This window comes from Patagioenas fasciata, chromosome 36, assembly GCF_037038585.1.
Source record: "Patagioenas fasciata isolate bPatFas1 chromosome 36, bPatFas1.hap1, whole genome shotgun sequence".
Lineage (NCBI taxonomy): Eukaryota > Metazoa > Chordata > Aves > Columbiformes > Columbidae > Patagioenas > Patagioenas fasciata.
The window spans coordinates 2,890,430-2,910,904 of NC_092555.1; the positions used below are offsets into that span (position 1 = coordinate 2,890,430).

The 20,475-nt window shown below is 62.4% G+C and overlaps 1 protein-coding gene across 2 annotated transcripts in view; it reads left to right on the forward strand.

The window, feature by feature from the left end:
* Window positions 1–20,475, forward strand: part of KDM5C (lysine demethylase 5C) — a 73,232-nt gene that overhangs the window by 49,797 nt on the left and 2,960 nt on the right. For both annotated transcript variants that reach the window (XM_071801251.1, XM_071801250.1), the window contains exons 20-25: window positions 622–760; window positions 5,156–5,335; window positions 8,016–8,150; window positions 10,626–11,204; window positions 13,942–13,999; window positions 18,594–18,772. In XM_071801251.1, coding sequence (XP_071657352.1) covers window positions 622–760; window positions 5,156–5,335; window positions 8,016–8,150; window positions 10,626–11,204; window positions 13,942–13,999; window positions 18,594–18,772 — 1,270 coding nt within the window. The remainder of the gene's footprint in view (window positions 1–621; window positions 761–5,155; window positions 5,336–8,015; window positions 8,151–10,625; window positions 11,205–13,941; window positions 14,000–18,593; window positions 18,773–20,475) is intronic.

Here is a 20,475-nt window from a genome sequence, read left to right on the forward strand (position 1 = left end):
ATATTTATAGGGGGGGATAAGGGGCTGTGAGTGCTCCCCATATTTACAGGGGCTGATAAGGGGCTGGGGGTGCTCCCCATATTTATAGGGGGGTATAAGGGGCTGGGGGTGCCCCCCATATTTGCTGGGGGTGCCCCCTATATCTTTAGTGGGGGTATAAGGGGCTGGGGGTGCCCCCTGTATTTATAGGGGGGTATAAGGGGCTTGGGGTGCCCCCCATATTTGCTGGGGGTACCCCCTATATCTTTAGTGGGGGTATAAGGGGCTGGGGGTGCTCCCCATGTTTATAGGGGGGTATAAGGGGATGGGGGTGCTCCCCATATTTGCTGGGGGTGCCCCCTGTATTTATAGGGGGGTATAAGGGGCTGGGGGTGCTCCCCATATTTATAGGGGGGATAAAGGGGCTGGGGGTGCCCCCCATATCTCTAGGGGGGTATAAGGGGCTGGGGGTGCCCCCCGTATTTATAGGGTGGGAAAGGGGCTGGGGAAGCCAAACTGGATCCCAAACTTTTAGCTTTTAGCGGGGGGAGGTCACCCTGGATTTGGGGGTCAGGAGGTTGGGGGGGTGGGGGTGTAGAGCAACCGGACGCCTGGGTCCTCACCATTTCCGCCCCCCCGCAGGCAAAAACACCCCCCGGCCACTTTAGCCGCCATCATCAAAGAGGCCGAAAACATCCCGGTGCTGCTCCCCAACATCCAGGCGCTCAAAGAGGCTCTGGCCAAGGCCCGCGCGTGGATCGCAGACGTCGAGGAGATCCAGGTGACCCCCCAAACACCCCCCGGGACCCCAAACACCCCCCCGGGACCCCAACTGCCCCCTCAGGGACCCCAAACACCCCCCGGGACCCCAACCACCCCCTCAGGGACCCCAACTGCCCCCTCAGGGACCCCAAACACCCCCCCGGGACCCCATCTGCCCCCTCAGGGACCCCAAACACCACCCCCCTGCGACCCCAACTGCCCCCTCAGGGACCCCAAACACCCCCCTGGGACCCCAACTGCCCCCTCAGGGACCCCAAACACCCCCCTGGGACCCCAACTGCCCCCTCAGGGACCCCAAAGACCCCCGGGACCCCAACTGCCCCCTCAGGGACCCCAAACACCCCCAGGACCCCAACTGCCCCCTCAGGGACCCCAAACACCCCCCTGGGACCCCAACTGCCCCCTCAGGGACCCCAAACACCCCCCCGGGACCCCAACTGCCCCCCCGGGACCCCAACTGCCCCCTCAGGGACCCCAAACACCACCCCCCTGGGACCCCAACTGCCCCCTCAGGGACCCCAAACACCACCCCCCTGGGACCCCAACTGCCCCCTCAGGGACCCCAAACACCCCCCTGGGACCCCAACTGCCCCCTCAGGGACCCCAAACACCCCCCTGGGACCCCAACTGCCCCCTCAGGGACCCCAAACACCCCCCTGGGACCCCAACTGCCCCCTCAGGGACCCCAAACACCCCCCCGGGACCCCAACTGCCCCCTCAGGGACCCCAAACACCCCCCGGGACCCCAACTGCCCCCTCAGGGACCCCAAACACCCCCCTGGGACCCCAACTGCCCCCTCAGGGACCCCAAACACCCCCCCGGGACCCCAACTGCCCCCTCAGGGACCCCAAACACCCCCCCGGGACCCCAACTGCCCCCTCAGGGACCCCAAACACCCCCCTGGGACCCCAACTGCCCCCTCAGGGACCCCAAACACCCCCCCGGGACCCCAACTGCCCCCTCAGGGACCCCAAACACCCCCCCGGGACCCCAACTGCCCCCTCAGGGACCCCAAACACCCCCCTGGGACCCCAACTGCCCCCTCAGGGACCCCAAACACCCCCGGGACCCCAACTGCCCCCTCAGGGACCCCAAACACCCCCCCGGGACCCCAACTGCCCCCTCAGGGACCCCAAACACCCCCTGGGACCCCAACTGCCCCCTCAGGGACCCCAACTGCCCCCTCAGGGACCCCAACTGCCCCCTCAGGGACCCCAAACGCCCCCCCCGGGACCCCAAACACCCCCCTCAGGGACCCCAAACACCCCCCGGGACCCCAACTGCCCCCTCAGGGACCCCAAACACCCCCCTGGGACCCCAACTGCCCCCTCAGGGACCCCAAACACCCCCCGGGACCCCAACTGCCCCCTCAGGGACCCCAACTGCCCCCTCAGGGACCCCAAACACCCCTGGGACCCCAACTGCCCCCTCAGGGACCCCAAACACCCCCCTGGGACCCCAACTGCCCCCTCAGGGACCCCAAACGCCCCCCCCGGGACCCCAACTGCCCCCTCAGGGACCCCAAACACCCCCCTGGGACCCCAACTGCCCCCTCAGGGACCCCAAACACCCCCCTGGGACCCCAACTGCCCCCTCAGGGACCCCAAACACCCCCCCGGGACCCCAACTGCCCCCTCAGGGACCCCAAACACCGCCCCGGGACCCCAACTGCCCCCTCAGGGACCCCAAACACCCCCCCGGGACCCCAACTGCCCCCTCAGGGACCCCAAACACCCCCCGGGACCCCAACTGCCCCCTCAGGGACCCCAAACACCCCCCCGGGACCCCAACTGCCCCCTCAGGGACCCCAAACACCCCCCGGGACCCCAACTGCCCCCTCAGGGACCCCAAACACCCCCCCGGGACCCCAACTGCCCCCTCAGGGACCCCAAACACCCCCCGGGACCCCAACTGCCCCCTCAGGGACCCCAAACACCCCCCCGGGACCCCAACTGCCCCCTCAGGGACCCCAAACACCCCCGGGACCCCAACTGCCCCCTCAGGGACCCCAAACACCCCCCCGGGACCCCAACTGCCCCCTCAGGGACCCCAAACACCCCCTGGGACCCCAACTGCCCCCTCAGGGACCCCAAACACCACCCCCCTGGGACCCCAACTGCCCCCTCAGGGACCCCAAACACCCCCCCGGGACCCCAAACACCCCCCTGGGACCCCAACTGCCCCCTCAGGGACCCCAAACACCCCCCCGGGACCCCAACTGCCCCCTCAGGGACCCCAAACGCCCCCCCGGGACCCCAACTGCCCCCTCAGGGACCCCAAACACCCCCCGGGACCCCAACTGCCCCCTCAGGGACCCCAAACACCCCCCGGGACCCCAACTGCCCCCTCAGGGACCCCAACTGCCCCCTCAGGGACCCCAAACACCCCCCGGGACCCCAACTGCCCCCTCAGGGACCCCAACTGCCCCCTCAGGGACCCCAAACACCCCCCCGGGACCCCAACTGCCCCCTCAGGGACCCCAAACACCCCCCCGGGACCCCAACTGCCCCCTCAGGGACCCCAAACACCCCCCCGGGACCCCAACTGCCCCCTCAGGGACCCCAAACACCCCCCCGGGACCCCAACTGCCCCCTCAGGGACCCCAAACACCCCCCCGGGACCCCAGCTGCCCCCTCAGGGACCCCAAACACCCCTCCCGGGACCCCAACTGCCCCCTCAGGGACCCCAAACACCCCCCCGGGACCCCAACTGCCCCCTCAGGGACCCCAAACGCCCCCCCCCGGGACCCCAACTGCCCCCTCAGGGACCCCAAACACCCCCCCGGGACCCCAACTGCCCCCTCAGGGACCCCAAACACCCCTGGGACTCCCTAGACCATCCCTGGAGGGGTTTAAAAGGCCCTTTTCCTCCCTTCCCTCTCCCCCTTTTCCTCCCTTCCCTCTCCCCCTTTTCCTCCCTTCCCTCTCCCCCTTTTCCTTCCCTCCTTCCCTCCTTCCCTCCTTCATTCCTTCATTCCTCCCTCCCTCCTTCCTTCCCTCCCCACCTTTTCCTTCCTTCCTTCCCTCCCCACCTTTTCCTTCCTTCCTTCCCTCCCCACCTTTTCCTTCCTTCCTTCCCTCCCCCTTCTTCCTTCCTTCCCTCCTCCTCCTTCCTTCCCCCCTCCTCCTTCCTTCCCTCCCCCCTCCTCCTTCCTTCCCTCCCCCCTCCTCCTTCCCTCCCTCCCCCCTCCTCCTTCCCTCCCTCCCCCCTCCTCCTTCCCTCCCTCCCCCCTCCTCCTTCCCTCCCTCCCCCCTCCTCCTTCCCTCCCTCCCCCCTCCTCCTTCCCTCCCTCCCCCCTCCTCCTTCCCTCCCTCCCCCCTCCTCCTTCCCTCCCTCCCCCCTCCTCCTTCCCTCCCTCCCCCCTCCTCCTTCCCTCCCTCCCCCCTCCTCCTTCCTTCCCTCCCCCCTCCTCCTTCCTTCCCTCCCCCCTCCTCCTTCCTTCCCTCCCTCCTCCTCCTTCCCTCCCTCCCCCCTCCTCCTTCCTTCCCTCCCTCCCCCCTCCTCCTTCCTTCCTTCCCTCCCCCCTCCTCCTTCCTTCCCTCCCCCCTCCTCCTTCCTTCCCTCCCCCCTCCTCCTTCCTTCCCTCCCCCCTCCTCCTTCCTTCCCTCCCCCCTCCTCCTTCCTTCCCTCCCCCCTCCTCCTTCCTTCCCTCCCTCCTCCTCCTTCCCTCCCTCCCCCCTCCTCCTTCCTTCCCTCCCTCCCCCCTCCTCCTTCCTTCCTTCCCTCCCCCCTCCTCCTTCCTTCCCTCCCTCCCCCCTCCTCCTTCCTTCCCTCCCTCCCCCCTCCTCCTTCCTTCCTTCCCTCCCCCCTCTTCCTTCCTTCCTTCCCTCCCCCCTCTTCCTTCCTTCCTTCCCTCCCCCCTCTTCCTTCCTTCCTTCCCTCCCCCCTCTTCCTTCCTTCCCTCCCCCCTCCTCCTTCCTTCCCTCCCCCCTCCTCCTTCCTTGCTTCCTTCCTTCCTTCCTTGCTTCCTTCCTTCCTTCCCTCCCCCTTCTTCCTTCCTTCCCTCCCCCTTCTTCCTTCCTTCCCTCCCCCTTCTTCCTTCCTTCCCTCCCCCTTCTTCCTTCCTTCCCTCCCCCCTCCTCCTTCCTTCCCTCCCCCCCTCCTCCTTCCTTCCCTCCCCCCCTCTTCCTTCCTCCTCCCCCACTTCCTTCCTTTCCCCCCCAAACCGAGCCAGCGATGCCGTTTCCCCCCCAAACCGAGCCGGCGCCTCTGTTTCCCCCCCAAACCGAGCCGGTGCCTCTGTTTCCCCCCCAAACCGAGCCCTTGCCTGTTTCCCCCCACAACCTGAGCCGGTGCCTCTGTTTCCCCCCCCAACCTGAGCCAGTGCCTCTGTTTTCCCCCCAAACCGAGCTGTTTCCCCCCCCCCAAACCGCTGCTCTGCCCCCGTTTCAGAACGGCGACCACTACCCGTGCCTGGACGACCTGGAGGGGCTGGTGGCCGTGGGCCGGGACCTGCCGGTGCGGCTGGAGGAGCTGCGGCAGCTGGAGCTGCAGGTGGCGGCCGCGCACTCCTGGCGGGACAAGGCCTCCCGCACCTTCCTCAAGAGGAGCTCCCGCTACACCCTGCTCGAGGTGGGGGATCTGGGGGGATCTGGGGGGCTACAGGTTCCTAGAGGGGTCTGGAGGGGTCTGGTGGGCCCGTGAGGAATCTGTAAGGGTTTATAGGGCTCATGCAGGATCTGGAGGGTTCTGTAGGGCTCAGGAGAGATCTGGAGGGCCCATGAGGGATTTGGAGGGCTCAGGAGGGATCTGGTGGGCCCATGAGGAATCTGTAAGGGTTTATAGGGCTCATACGGGATCTGGAGGGCCAATGAGGGTTCGGGAGGGATCTGGAGGGATCTGTAGGGCTCAGGAGGGGTCTGGAGGGATCTGTACGGTTCATGAGGGGTCTGGAAGGATCTGGAGGGCTCAGGCGGGGTCTGGTAGGCCCATGAGGAATCTGTAAGGGTTTATAGGGCTCATACGAGATCTGGAGGGTTCTGTAGGGTTCATGAGGGGTCTGGAGGGGTCTATAGGGTTCAGGAGGGGTCTGGTGGGCCCATGAGGAATATGTAAGGGTTTATAGGGCTCATACAGGATCTGGAGGGCCAATGAGGGGTCTGGAGGGATCTGGAGGACTCAGGAGGGATCTGTAGGGTTCTGGAGGGGTCTGTAGGGCCCATGAGGGATCTGGGGGGCTCAGGAGGGGTCTGGGGGGCCCATGAGGAATCTGTAAGGGTTTATAGGGCTCATACAGGATCTGGAGAGCCCATGAGGGCTCTGGAGGGTTCTGGAGGATTCAGGAGGGATCTGGAGGGATCTATAGGGTTCATTGAGGGGTCTGGAGGGATCTGTACAGCTCATGAGGGGTCTAGAGGGGTCTAGAGGGCCCATGAGGGGTCTGGAGGGCTCAGAAGGGATCTGGAGAGATCTGTACGGCTCATGAGGGGTCTGGAGGGGTCTATAGGGCCCATGTGGGGTCTGTAGGGCCCATGAGGAATCTGGAGGGCTCAGGAGGGGTCTGGTGGGCCCATGAGGAATCTGTAAGGGTTTATAGGGCTCATACGGGATCTGGAGGACCCATGAGGGTTCAGGAGGGATCTGGAGGGATCTGTATGGCTCATGAGGGGTCTGGAGGGATCTGTAGGGCCCATACAGGACCTGTAGGGATCTGTAGAGCTCATAAAGGGTCTGTAGGGATCTACATGGACCATGAGGGGGTCTGTAGAGATCTGTAGGGCTCATACAGGATCTACAGGGCCCATCAGGGTTCTATAGCGATCACACCGTCCCACAGTGTCCACTGTCCTCCCATGGGATCTGTAGGACCCACATGGGATCCAGGAGGTCCCACAGCATCCTCTGTGCTCCCATGGTATCCATAGGACCCCTATGGGATCCAGGGGGTCCCACAGCATCCCCAGTGCTCCCATGGGATCCAGGGGGTCCCACAGCATTCTCCGTGCTCCCATGGGATCCATAGGACCCCTATGGGATCCAGGGGGTCCCACAGCATCCCCAGTGCTCCCATGGTATCCCTAGGACCCATATGGGATCCAGGAGGTCCTACAGCATCCTCAGTGCTCCCATGGTATCCATAGGACCCCTATGGGATCCAGGGGGTCCCACAGCATCCCCTGTGCTCCCATGGGATCCATGGGACTCCTATGGGATCCAGGGGGTCCCACAGCATCCCCAGTACTCCCGTGGTATCCATAAGACTCCTATGGGATCCATGGGGTCCCACAGCATCTCCTGTGCTCCTATGGGATCCAGGGGGTCCCACAGCATCCCCAGTGCTCCCATGGTATCCATAGGACCCCTATGGGATCCAGGGGGTCCCACAGCATCCCCAGTGCTCCCATGGTATCCCTAGGACCCATATGGGATCCAGGAGGTCCTACAGCATCCTCAGTGCTCCCATGGTATCCATAGGACCCCTATGGGATCCAGGGGGTCCCACAGCATCCCCTGTGCTCCCATGGGGATCCATGGGACTCCTATGGGATCCAGGGGGTCCCACAGCATCCCCTGTGCTCATGTGGGACTCCTATGGGATCCAGGGGGTCCCACAGCATCCCCAGTACTCCCGTGGTATCCATAAGACTCTTATGGGATCCATGGGGTCCCACAGCATCTCCTGTGCTCCTATGGGATCCAGGGGGTCCCACAGCATCCCCAGTGCTCCCATGGTATCCATAGGACTCCTATGGGATCCAGGGGCTCCCACAGCATCCCCTGTACTCGTGTGGGATCCATAGGACTCTTATGGGATCTATGGGGTCCCACAGCATCTCCTGTGCTCCTATGGGATCCAGGGGGTCCCACAGCATCCCCAGTGCTCCCATGGTATCCCTAGGACCCATATGGGATCCAGGAGGTCCTACAGCATCCTCAGTGCTCCCATGGTATCCATAGGACCCCTATGGGATCCAGGGGGTCCCACAGCATCCCCAGTGCTCCCATGGTATCCCTAGCACCCCTATGGGATCCAGGAGGTCCTACAGCATCCCCAGTGCTCCCATGGTATCCATAGGACCCCTATGGGATCCAGGGGGTCCCACAGCATCCCCAGTGCTCCCGTGGTATCCATAGGACCCCTATGGGATCCAGGGGGTCCCACAGCATCCCCAGTACTCCCGTGGTATCCATAAGACTCCTATGGGATCCAGGGGGCTCCACAGCATCCCCCGTGCTCCTGGGTGATCCGGTGGGTCCCTGGGCGATCCCGCGGGTCCCCGGGGAGCCCCCTGACCCCTCTCGGTGTCCATAGGTGCTGTGCCCGTGCGCGGACGCCGGCTCCGACAGCAGCAAGCGGCTCAAGTGGCGGCAGGAGCCGGGGCGCTACCGGCTGGACGCCGAGAGCCTGGGGCTGTCGGCTCAGGATCTGCGCGACCCCGGCGCCGTGGTCAGCACCCCCAGACCCACACAGCCCCCCATAGCCCCCCATATCCTCCACAGCCCCACACATTCCCTATATCCTTCCATTCCCCCTTAAACCCCCATTCCCTATATCCCCCCATTCCCCCTTAAACCCCCCATTCCCTATATCCCCCCATTCCCCCTTAAACCCCCCCATTCCCTATATCTCTCCATAACCCTACACGTTCCCTATATCCCCCCATTCCCCCTTAAACCCCCCATTCCCTATATCCCCCCATTCCTCCTTAAACCCCCCATTCCTTATATCCCCCCATTCCCCCTTAAACCCCCCATTCCCTGTATCCCTCCATTCCCCCTTAAACCCCCATTCCCTATATCCCCCCATTCCCCCTTAAACCCCCATTCCCTATATCCCCCCATTCCCCCTTAAACCCCCATTCCCTGTATCCCCCCATTCCCCCTTAAACCCCCCATTCCCTGTATCCCCCCATTCCCCCTTAAACCCCCCATTCCCTATATCCCCCCATTCCCCCTTAAACCCCCATTCCCTATATCCCCCCATTCCCCCTTAAACCCCCATTCCCTATATCCCCCCATTCCCCCTTAAACCCCCATTCCCTATATCCCCCCATTCCCCCTTAAACCCCCATTCCCTATATCCCCCCATTCCCCCTTAAACCCCCCATTCCCTGTATCCCCCCATTCCCCCTTAAACCCCCCATTCCCTGTATCCCCCCATTCCCCCTTAAACCCCCCATTCCCTATATCCCCCCATTCCCCCTTAAACCCCCATTCCCTATATCCCCCCATTCCCCCTTAAACCCCCATTCCCTATATCCCCCCATTCCCCCTTAAACCCCCATTCCCTATATCCCCCCATTCCCCCTTAAACCCCCATTCCCTATATCCCCCCATTCCTCCTTAAACCCCCCATTTCTCTCCCCTCCCCTTTACCCCCATTCCCCCAATTTCCCCCCTAACCCCCCATTTCTCTCCCCCCCATTGCTCCCCATTCCCCCCAACCCCTCCATTTTTCTCCCCCATTCCCCCAACCCTCACATTTCTCTGCCCCCAATTTCTCCTCAACCCCCCATTTCTTCCCCCCATTTGCCCCCAATTACCCCCCTTTCACCCCTCATTCCCCCCTAACCCCCCATTTCTCCCTCCATTCCCCCCAATAACCCCCCAATTCTCTCTCCCCCTGTTCCCCCCAACCCCGCATTTCTCCCCCCATTTCTTTCCCCCATTTCTTTTCCCCCATTCCCCCCTAACCCCCCATTTCTCCCTCCATTTCCCCCATTTCTTTCCCATTTCTCCCCCCATTTCTTTCTCCCCTATTCCCCCCTAAACCCCGATTTCTCCCTCCATTTCCCCCAATAACCCCCAATTCTCTCTCCACCCATTCCCCCCCATTTCTCCCCCATTTCTTTCCCCCCATTCTCCCCTAACCCCCCATTCCCCCCTAACCCTTTTCTCCCCCCATTTCTTTCCCCCCATTTCTTTCCCCCCATTTCTTTCCCCCCATTTCTTTCCCCCCATTCCCCCTTAACCCCCCATTTCTTTCCCCCCATTCCCCCTTAACCCCCCATTTCTTTCCCCCCATTTCTTTCCCCCCATTTCTTTCCCCCATTTCTTTCCCCCATTCCCCCCTAACCCCCCATTTCTTTCCCCCCATTTCTTTCCCCCCATTTCTTTCCCCCCATTCCCCCCTAACCCCCCATTTCTTTCCCCCCATTTCTTTCCCCCCATTTCTTTCCCCCCATTTCTTTCCCCCCATTCCCCCCTAACCCCCCATTTCTTTCCCCCCATTTCTTTCCCCCATTCCCCCCTAACCCCCCATTTCTTTTCCCCCATTCCCCCCTAACCCCCCATTTCTTTCCCCCCATTCCCCTCTAACCCCCCATTTCTTTCCCCCCATTTCTTTCCCCCCATTTCTTTCCCCCCATTTCTTTCCCCCCATTTCTTTCCCCCCATTCCCCCCTAACCCCCCATTTCTTTCCCCCCATTCCCCTCTAACCCCCCATTTCTTTCCCCCCATTCCCCTCTAACCCCCCATTTCTTTCCCCCCATTTCTTTCCCCCCATTCCCCCCTAACCCCCCATTTCTTTCCCCCCATTCCCCCCTAACCCCCCATTTCTTTCCCCCCATTTCTTTCCCCCATTCCCCCCTAACCCCCCATTTCTTTTCCCCCATTCCCCCCTAACCCCCCATTTCTTTCCCCCCATTCCCCCCTAACCCCCCATTTCTTTCCCCCCCTTTCTTTCCCCCCCTTTCTTTCCCCCCATTTCCCCCTAACCCCCCATTTCTTTCCCCCCCTTTCTTTCCCCCCATTTCTTTCCCCCCATTCCCCCCTAACCCCCCATTTCTTTCCCCCCATTTCTCCCCCCCATTTCTCCCCCATTCCCCCCAACCCCCATTTCTCCCCATTTCTTCCCCCCCAACCCCCATCTCTCCCCCCCATCCCCCCCTATATCCCCCCCGCTAACCCCATTCCCCCCAGATCCTGGCGTTCAAGGAGGGCGAGCAGAAGGAGACGGAGGGCATGCTGCGCCTGCGCCGCGCCAACGCCCAGAAACCCGCCCCCCCGGCGCCGGGCCCCCCGTCCTGCCTGTGCCGCGGCCCCGCCACCCCCGCCATGCTGCAGTGCCAGCTCTGCCGCGACTGGTTCCACGGCTCCTGCGTCTCCTACCCGCGCCTGCCCCCCCTCCAGAAACCCGCGCCGCCCCCGCCGTGGTGGGAGTGGGACGCCAAGTTCCTGTGCCCTCTGTGCCAACGCTCGCGCCGCCCGCGCCTCGAGACCATCCTGGCGCTGCTGGTGGCCCTGCAGAAGCTGCCGGTGCGGTTACCGGAGGGGGAGGCCCTGCAGTGTCTGACCGAACGCGCCATCACCTGGCAGGATCGGGCCCGGCGCCTCCTGGCCGCTCCGGAACTTTCCGCCGCTCTCGAACGACTCGAGGGGATGAGGCACCCGAGGGGTGGAGGAGGAGGAGGAGGAGGAGGAGGTGGAGGTGGAGCGGCCGCCGGGGGTGACGGAGCCGGAGGGGCGCTCAGGGAGGCCAGCTGCAACGAGCAGACCAAGGTACGGGGGCTATAGGGGATATGGGGGGAGTATGGTTGGTATAGGGTGGGTATGGGTGCTATAGGGGCTCAGGGGGGCCAGCTGCAACGAGCAGACCAAGGTACGGGGGCTATAGGGGATATGGGGGGAGTATGGTTGGTATAGGGTGGGTATGGGTGCTATAGGGGCTCAGGGAGGCCAGCTGCAACGAGCAGACCAAGGTATGGGGGCTATAGGGGATATGGGGGGTATAGGGTGGGTATGGGTGCTATAGGGGCTCAGGGGCACCAGCTGCAACGAGCAGACCAAGGTATGGGAGCTATAGGGGATATGGGGGGAGTATGGTTGGTATAGGGTGGGTATGGGTGCTATAGGGGCTCAGGGAGGCCAGCTGCAACGAGCAGGCCAAGGTATGGGGGCTATAGGGGATATGGGGGGTATAGGGTGGGTATGGGTGCTATAGGGGCTCAGGGAGGCCAGCTGCAATGAGCAGACCAAGGTATGGGAGCTATAGGGGATATGGGGGGAGTATGGTTGGTATAGGGTGGGTATGGGTGCTATAGGGGCTCAGGGGCGCCAGCTGCAACGAGCAGACCAAGGTATGGGGGCTATAGGGGATATGGGGGGAGTATGGGGGGTATAGGGTGGGTATGAGTGCTATAGGGGCTCAGGGGGGCCAGCTGCAACGAGCAGACCAAGGTATGGGGACTATAGGAGATATAGGGGGAGTATGGGGGGTATAGGGTGGGTATGGGTGCTATAGGGGCTCAGGGGCGCCAGCTGCAACGAGCAGACCAAGGTATGGGAGCTATAGGGGATATGGGGGGAGTATGGTTGGTATAGGGTGGGTATGGGCGCTATAGGGGCTCAGGGAGGCCAGCTGCAACGAGCAGACCAAGGTATGGGAGCTATAGGGGGTATGGGGGGTATAGGGTGGGTATGGGTGCTATAGGGGCTCAGGGAGGCCAGCTGCAACGAGCAGACCAAGGTATGGGGGCTATAGGGGATATGGGGGGAGTATGGGGGGTATAGGGTGGGTATGGGTGCTATAGGGGCTCAGGGAGGCCAGCTGCAACGAGCAGACCAAGGTATGGGGGCTATAGGGGATATGGGGGGAGTATGGGGGGTATAGGGTGGGTATGGGTGCTATAGGGGCTCAGGGAGGCCAGCTGCAACGAGCAGACCAAGGTATGGGAGCTATAGGGGATATGGGGGGAGTACGGTTGGTATAGGGTGGGTATGGGTGCTATAGGGGCTCAGGGGGACCAGCTGCAAAGAGCAGACCAAGGTCTGGGGGCTATAGGGGATATAGAGGGAGTATGGGTGCTATAGGGGCTCAGGGGCGCCAGCTGCAACGAGCAGACCAAGGTATGGGGGCTATAGGGGGAATATGGGGGGTATAGGGGCTCAGGGAGGCCAACTGCAACGAGCAGACCAAGGTATGGGGGCTATAGGGGAAGTATGGTTGGTATAAGGTGGGTATGGGTGCTATAGGGGCTCAGGGGCGCCAGCTGCAACGAGCAGACCAAGGTATGGGGTCTGTAGGGGGAGTATGGGGGGTATAGGGTGGGTATGGGTGCTATAGGGGCTCAGGGAGGCCAGCTGCAACGAGCAGACCAAGGTATGGGGGCTATGGGGGGAATATGGGGGGTATAGGGGCTCAGGGGGGCCAGCTGCAACGAGCAGACCAAGGTATGGGGGCTATAGGGGATATGGGGGGAGTATGGGGGGTATAGGGTGGGTATGGGTGCTATAGGGGCTCAGGGAGGCCAGCTGCAACGAGCAGACCAAGGTATGGGGGCTATAGGGGATATGGGGGGAGTATGGGGGGTATAGGGTGGGTATGGGTGCTATAGGGGCTCAGGGGCGCCAGCTGCAACGAGCAGACCAAGGTATGGGGGCTGTAGGGGATATGGGGGGAGTATGGGGGGTATAGGGTGGGTATGGGTGCTATAGGGGCTCAGGGAGGCCAGCTGCAACGAGCAGACCAAGGTATGGGGGCTATAGGGGATATGGGGGGAGTATGGGGGGTATAGGGTGGGTATGGGTGCTATAGGGGCTCAGGGGCGCCAGCTGCAACGAGCAGACCAAGGTATGGGGGCTATAGGGGGAGTATGGTTGGTATAGGGTGGGTATGGGTGCTATAGGGGCTCAGGGGCGCCAGCTGCAACGAGCAGACCAAGGTATGGGGGCTATAGGGGATATGGGGGGAGTATGGGGGGTATAGGGTGGGTATGGGTGCTATAGGGGCTCAGGGAGGCCAGCTGCAACGAGCAGGCCAAGGTATGGGGGCTATAGGGGGACTATGGGGGCTATAGGGGGGAGTATGGGGAGGATATGGGTGCTATAGGGGCTCAGGGAGGCCAACTGCAACGAGCAGACCAAGGTATGGGGGCTGTAGGGGATATGGGGGGTATAGGGGCTCAGGGAGGTCAGGTGCAGTGAGCAGACCAAGGTATAGGGGGGGTGTAGGGGGGGTATAGGGGCTCAGGGAGGCCAAGCTGCAATGAGCAGACCAAGGTATGGGGGTATAGGGGCAGTATGGGGGGTATAGGTGGGGTATGGGGGCTATAGGGGAGGGTACTGCTGCTCTAGGGAGAAGTACGGGGCTATAGGGGGAGGTAGGGGGTGAGCGTGGGGGCCATAGGGAAGGTACTTGGGGGTGAGCGTGGGGGCTTGGGGCTATAAGGGGAGCTCTCAGGGGTATAGGGGCTATAGGGGGAGGCCAAACTGCCCCCTGACGCCGTTGCCCCCCCAGGTGTCGCTGGAGAACGGTGATGCCCCCAGTCCGGAGAAGAACCGACCCCTGCCCTCAGGTGAGCGGGGGATCCGCCGGGACCCACTGGATCCCCACAGCCCCTATGGATCCGCCGGGACCCACTGGATCCCACAGCCCCCGGGGGGTGGGGGGTTTGTGCTGGGATCCACTGGGGGCCCTGGAGATCCACTGGATCCCCTGTGGGTCCTATAGATCCACTCTGAGCATGGGAGGCACTGTGGAATCCTGTGGATCCACTGTGAGCACAGGGATGCTGTGGAACCCACTGGGTCCCCTGTGGCTCCTATAGATCCCCTCTGTGCACAGGGCCCACTGTGGAACCCACTGGATCCCTTGTGGGTCCTGTAGATCCCCTCTGAGCACAGGGGGCACTGTGGAATCCCATGGGTTCACTCTGAGCACAGGGGATGCTGTGGAACCCACTGGATTCACTGTGGGTTCTATAGATCCACTCTGAGCACAAGGGACACTGTAGAGCCCACTGGATCCATTGTGGCTCCTGTAGATCCCCTGTGGGTTCTATAGATCCCCTCTGAGCACTGGGGCCACTGTGGAACCCCCTGGATCCCCTGTGGCTCCTATAGATCCCCTGTTGGTCCTGTAGATCCCCTGTTGGTTCTATAGATCCACTGTGAGCACAGGGAAAGCTGTAGAGCCCACTGGATCCCTTGTGGGTCCTATAGATCCCCTCTGAGCACAGGGGGCACTGTGGAACCCACTGGATTCCCTGTGGCTCCTGTAGATCCACTGTGGGTGCTATAGATCCACTCTGAGCACAGGGGATGCTGCAGATCCCACTGGATCCCCTGTGGGTCCTGAAGATCCACTCTGAGCACAGAGGATGCTGTGGAACCCACTGCATCCCCTGTGGCTCCTATAGATCCACTGTGGGTTCTGTAGATCCCCTTTGAGCACAGGGGACACTGTGGCTCCTATAGATCCCCTGTGGCTCCTATAGATCCACTCTGAGCACAGGGGCCACTGTGGAACCCCCTGGATCCCCTGTGGCTCCTATAGATCCCCTGTGGCTCCTATAGATCCTCTGTGGGTTCTATAGATCCACTGTGAGCACAGAGGCCACTGTGGAACCCCCTGGATCCCCTGTGGCTCTTATAGATCTCCGCCCCTCCCCAGTCCCAGGGGATCCCCCATGGATCCCATAGGACGAGAGGACCCTGGGGATCCCCCCAGCAGCCTTGGGGATCCTGTGGGATCCCCTGTACACCCCAGCGATGTCCCCACGGTGTCCCCACAGTGTCCCCATGTCCCTGCAGATCTGGAGGCACCAAGCCCTGTGTTGTGTCCCCACATGCCCTTGTCCCCAATGTCCCCATGATGTCCCCAGTGTCCCCACACAGCTGGAGGCGCTGAGCCCCATGTGGTGTCCCCAGTGTCCCCATTGTCCCCACTGTCCCCATTCCCCCCAATGTCCCCATGATGTCCCAATGTCCCCATAGATCTGGAGGCGCTGAGCCCCTTGCGGTGTCCCCAACCTCCTGTGATCCAGTGTCCCCATTCCCCCCAAAGTCCCCATTGTCCCCAATGTCCCTGTTGTCCCCATTGTCCCCATTCCCCTGTAGTGTCCCCAATGTCCCCTGACGTCCCCGTGTCCCCCCAGAGCTGGAGACGCTGATCCCCATGTGGTGTCCCCAACCCCCCTGTGACCCAATGTCCCCATTTTCCCCCAGTGTCCCCATTCCCCCCAATGTCCCCGTTGCCCCCACTGTCCCCCTTCCCCCCACAGTCCCCATTGTCCCCATTCCCTTGTGATGTCCCCAATGTCCCCTGACGTCCCCGTGTCCCCCCAGAACTGGAGATGCTGAGCCCCATGTGGTGTCCCCAACCCCCCTGTGACCCAGTGTCCCCATTTCCCCCCAGTGTCCCTGTTGTCCCCAATGTCCCCCTTGTCCCCAATGTCCCCATGATGTCCCAATGTCCCCATAGATCTGGAGGTGCTGAGCCCCATGCGGTGTCCCCAACCCCCCTGTGACCCAATGTCCCCATTCCCCCCAATGTCCCCGTTGCCCCCACTGTCCCCCTTCCCCCCACAGTCCCCATTGTCCCCATTCCCTTGTGATGTCCCCAATGTCCCCTGACATCCCCGTGTTCCCCCAGAGCTGGAGACGCTGAGCCCCATGTGGTGTCCCCAACCCCCCTGTGACCCAGTGTCCCCATTTCCCCCCAGTGTCCCTGGTGTCCCCAATGTCCCCCTTGTCCCCAAAGTCCCCATGATGTCCCAATGTCCCCGTAGATCTGGAGGTGCTGAGCCCCATGTGGTGTCCCCAACCCCCTGTGACCCAATGTCCCCATTGTCCCCAATGTCCCCGTTGCCCCCACTGTCCCCCTTCCCCCCACAGTCCCCATTGTCCCCATTCCCTTGTGATGTCCCCAATGTCCCCTGACATCCCCATGTCCCCCCAGAACTGGAGATGCTGAGCCCCATGTGGTGTCCCCAACCCCCCTGTGACCCAGTGTCCCCATTTCCCCCCAGTGTCCCTGTTGTCCCCAATGTCCCCCTCGTCCCCAGTGTCCCCATGATGTCCCAGTGTCCCCATAGATCTGGAGGCACTGAGCCCCATGTGGTGTCCCCAACCCCCCTGTGACCCAATGTCCCCATTCCCCCCAATGTCCCCGTTGCCCCCACTGTCCCCCTTCCCCCCACAGTCCCCATTGTCCCCATTCCCTTGTGATGTCCCCAATGTCCCCTGACGTCCCCATGTTCCCCCAGAGCTGGAGACGCTGAGCCCCATGTGGTGTCCCCAACCCCCCTGTGACCCAATGTCCCCATTTCCCCCCAGTGTCCCCATTTCCCCTCAATGTCCCTGTTGTCCCCAGTGTCCCCATGATGTCCCCAATGTCCCCTGACATCCCCGTGTCCCCCCAGAGCTGGAGACGCTGAGCCCCATGTGGCATCCCCAACCCCCCTGTGACCCAGTGTCCCCATTTCCCCTCAATGTCCCTGTTGTCCCCAATGTCCCCATGATGTCCCAATGTCCCCATAGATCTGGAGGTGCTGAGCCCCATGCGGTGTCCCCAACCCCCCTGTGACCCAATGTCCCCATTCCCCCCAATGTCCCCGTTGCCCCCACTGTCCCCCTTCCCCCCACAGTCCCCATTGTCCCCATTCCCTTGTGATGTCCCCAGTGTCCCCTGACATCCCCATGTCCCCCCAGAACTGGAGACGCTGAGCCCCATGTGGTGTCCCCAACCCCCCTGTGACCCAGTGTCCCCATTTCCCCCCAGTGTCCCTGTTGTCCCCAATGTCCCCCTCGTCCCCAATGTCCCCATGATGTCCCAATGTCCCCATAGATCTGGAGGTGCTGAGCCCCATGTGGTGTCCCTAACCCCCTGTGACCCAATGTCCCCATTCCCCCCAATGTCCCCGTTGCCCCCACTGTCCCCCTTCCCCCCAAAGTCCCCATTGTCCCCATTCCCTTGTGATGTCCCCAGTGTCCCCTGACGTCCCCGTGTCCCCCCAGAGCTGGCGATGCTGAGCCCCATGTGGTGTCCCCAACCCCCCTGTGACCCAGTGTCCCCATTTCCCCTCAATGTCCCTGTTGTCCCCAAAGTCCCCATGATGTCCCAATGTCCCCATAGATCTGGAGGTGCTGAGCCCCATGCGGTATCCCCAACCCCCTGTGACCCAATGTCCCCATTCCCCCCAATGTCCCCGTTGCCCCCACTGTCCCCCTTCCCCCCAAAGTCCCCATTGTCCCCATTCCCTTGTGATGTCCCCAATGTCCCCTGATGTCCCCATGTCCCCCCAGAGCTGGAGACGCTGAGCCCCATGTGGTGTCCCCAACCCCCCTGTGACCCAGTGTCCCCATTTCCCCCCAGTGTCCCTGTTGTCCCCAATGTCCCCATGATGTCCCAATGTCCCCATAGATCTGGAGGCACTGAGCCCCATGTGGTGTCCCCAACCCCCTGTGACCCAATGTCCCCATTTCCCCCCAATGTCCCTGGTGTCCCCAATGTCCCCATGATGTCCCAATGTCCCCGTAGATCTGGAGGCGCTGAGCCCCATGCGGTGTCCCCAACCCCCTGTGACCCAGTGTCCCCATTCCCCCCAATGTCCCCGTTGCCCCCACTGTCCCCCTTCCCCCCACAGTCCCCATTGTCCCCATTCCCTTGTGATGTCCCCAATGTCCCCTGACGTCCCCGTGTCCCCCCAGAGCTGGAGGCACTGAGCCCCATGTGGCATCCCCAACCCCCCTGTGACCCAGTGTCCCCATTTCCCCTCAATGTCCCTGTTGTCCCCAAAGTCCCCATGATGTCCCAATGTCCCCATAGATCTGGAGGCACTGAGCCCCATGTGGTGTCCCCAACCCCCCTGTGACCCAATGTCCCCATTCCCCCCAATGTCCCCGTTGCCCCCACTGTCCCCCTTCCCCCCAAAGTCCCCATTGTCCCCCTTCCCCTGTGATGTCCCCAATGTCCCCTGACGTCCCCATGTCCCCCCAGAGCTGGAGATGCTGAGCCCCATGCGGTGTCCCCAACCCCCTGTGACCCAATGTCCCCATTCCCCCCAATGTCCCCGTTGCCCCCACTGTCCCCCTTCCCCCCAAAGTCCCCATTGTCCCCCTTCCCCTGTGATGTCCCCAATGTCCCCTGACGTCCCCATGTCCCCGCAGAGCTGGAGCGGCTGCAGGGCCCGGTGCTGGAGCTGCCCGAGGGCGCGCGGCGGGCGCTGGAGGAGCTGATGATGGAGGGGGACCTGCTGGAGGTGACACTGGACGAGGCCACCAGCATCTGGCGCCTCCTGCAGGCCGCCCGCCCGCCCCCGCTCCCGCTCTTCCGCCTGCTCCTCGAGGTAACGGGGACCCCGCGCCCCAAAAACGCCCCCCGGGTCACCCCATGGGCCCTGGGTCACGTCCCCAGTGTCACAGCGGGGACGCAAAAAGGACCCTGGGGACACCAAAAGTGGCCCCAAAACTGCCCCCAAATGAGCCTGGGGACACCAAAACTGAGTCGAGGTGGCCCCAGAGTTGATCCCAACCACCCTGGGGACACCAAAAGTGACCCAAAGTGGCCCCAAAATCGCTCCAGAATGAGCCTGGGGACCCCAAAACTGAGTCGAGGTGGCCCCAGAGTTGATCCCAACCACCCTGGGGACACCAAAAGTGACCCAAAGTGGCCCCAAAACTGCCCCCAAATGACCCTGAGGACCTCAAAACTGACTCGAGGTGGCCCCAGAATTGATCCCAACCACCCTGGGGACACCAAAAGTGACCCAAAGTGGCCCCAAAACTGCCCCAAAATGACCCTGGGGACCCCAAAACTGAGTCGAGGTGGCCCCAGAATTGATCCCAACCACCCTGTGGACACCAAAAGTGACCCAAAGTGGCCCCAAAACTGCCCCCAAATTAGCCTGGGGACCCCAAAACTGAGTCGAGGTGGCCCCAAAGTGGCCCCAGAGTTGATCCCAACCACCCTGGGGACACCGAAAGGGACCCAAAGTGGCCCCAAAACTGCTCCCAAATGAGCCTGGGGACCCCAAAACTGAGTCGAGGTGGCCCCAGAGTTGATCCCAACCACCCTGGGGACACCAAAAGTGACCCAAAGTGGCCCCAAAACTGCCCCCAAATGAGCCTGGGGACCCCAAAACTGAGTCGAGGTGGCCCCAGAGTTGATCCCAACCACCCTGGGGACACCGAAAGGGACCCAAAGTGGCCCCAAAACTGCTCCAAATGAGCCTGGGGACCCCAAAACTGAGTCAAGGTGGCCCCAGAGTTGATCCCAACCACCCTGGGGACACCAAAAGTGACCCAAAGTGGCCCCAAAACTGCTCCAAATGACCCTGAGGACCTCAAAACTGAGTCGAGGTGGCCCCAGAATTGATCCCAACCACCCTGGGGACACCAAAAGTGACCCAAAGTGGCCCCAAAACTGCCGCAAAATGACCCTGAGGACCTCAAAACTGACTCGAGGTGGCCCCAGAATTGATCCCAACCACCCTGGGGACACCGAAAGTGACCCAAAGTGGCCCCAAAATTGCTCCCAAATGAGCCTGGGGACCCCAAAACTGAGTCAAGGTGGCCCCAGAATTGATCCCAACCACCCTGGGGACACCAAAAGTGACCCAAAGTGGCCCCAAAATTGCTCCCAAATGAGCCTGGGGACCCCAAAACTGAGTCGAGGTGGCCCCAGAGTGGCCCCAGAATTGATCCCAACCACCCTGGGGACACCAAAAGTGACCCAAAGTGGCCCCAAAACTGCCCCAAAATGAGCCTGGGGACCCCAAAACTGAGTCGAGGTGGCCCCAGAATTGATCCCAACCACCCTGGGGACACCAAAAGTGACCCAAAGTGGCCCCAAAATTGCTCCCAAATGAGCCTGGGGACCCCAAAACTGAGTCGAGGTGGCCCCAGAATTGATCCCAACCACCCTGGGGACACCAAAAGTGACCCAAAGTGGCCCCAAAACTGCTCCAAATGAGCCTGGGGACCCCAAAACTGAGTCGAGGTGGCCCCAGAGTTGATCCCAACCACCCTGGGGACACCCAAAGTGGCCCCA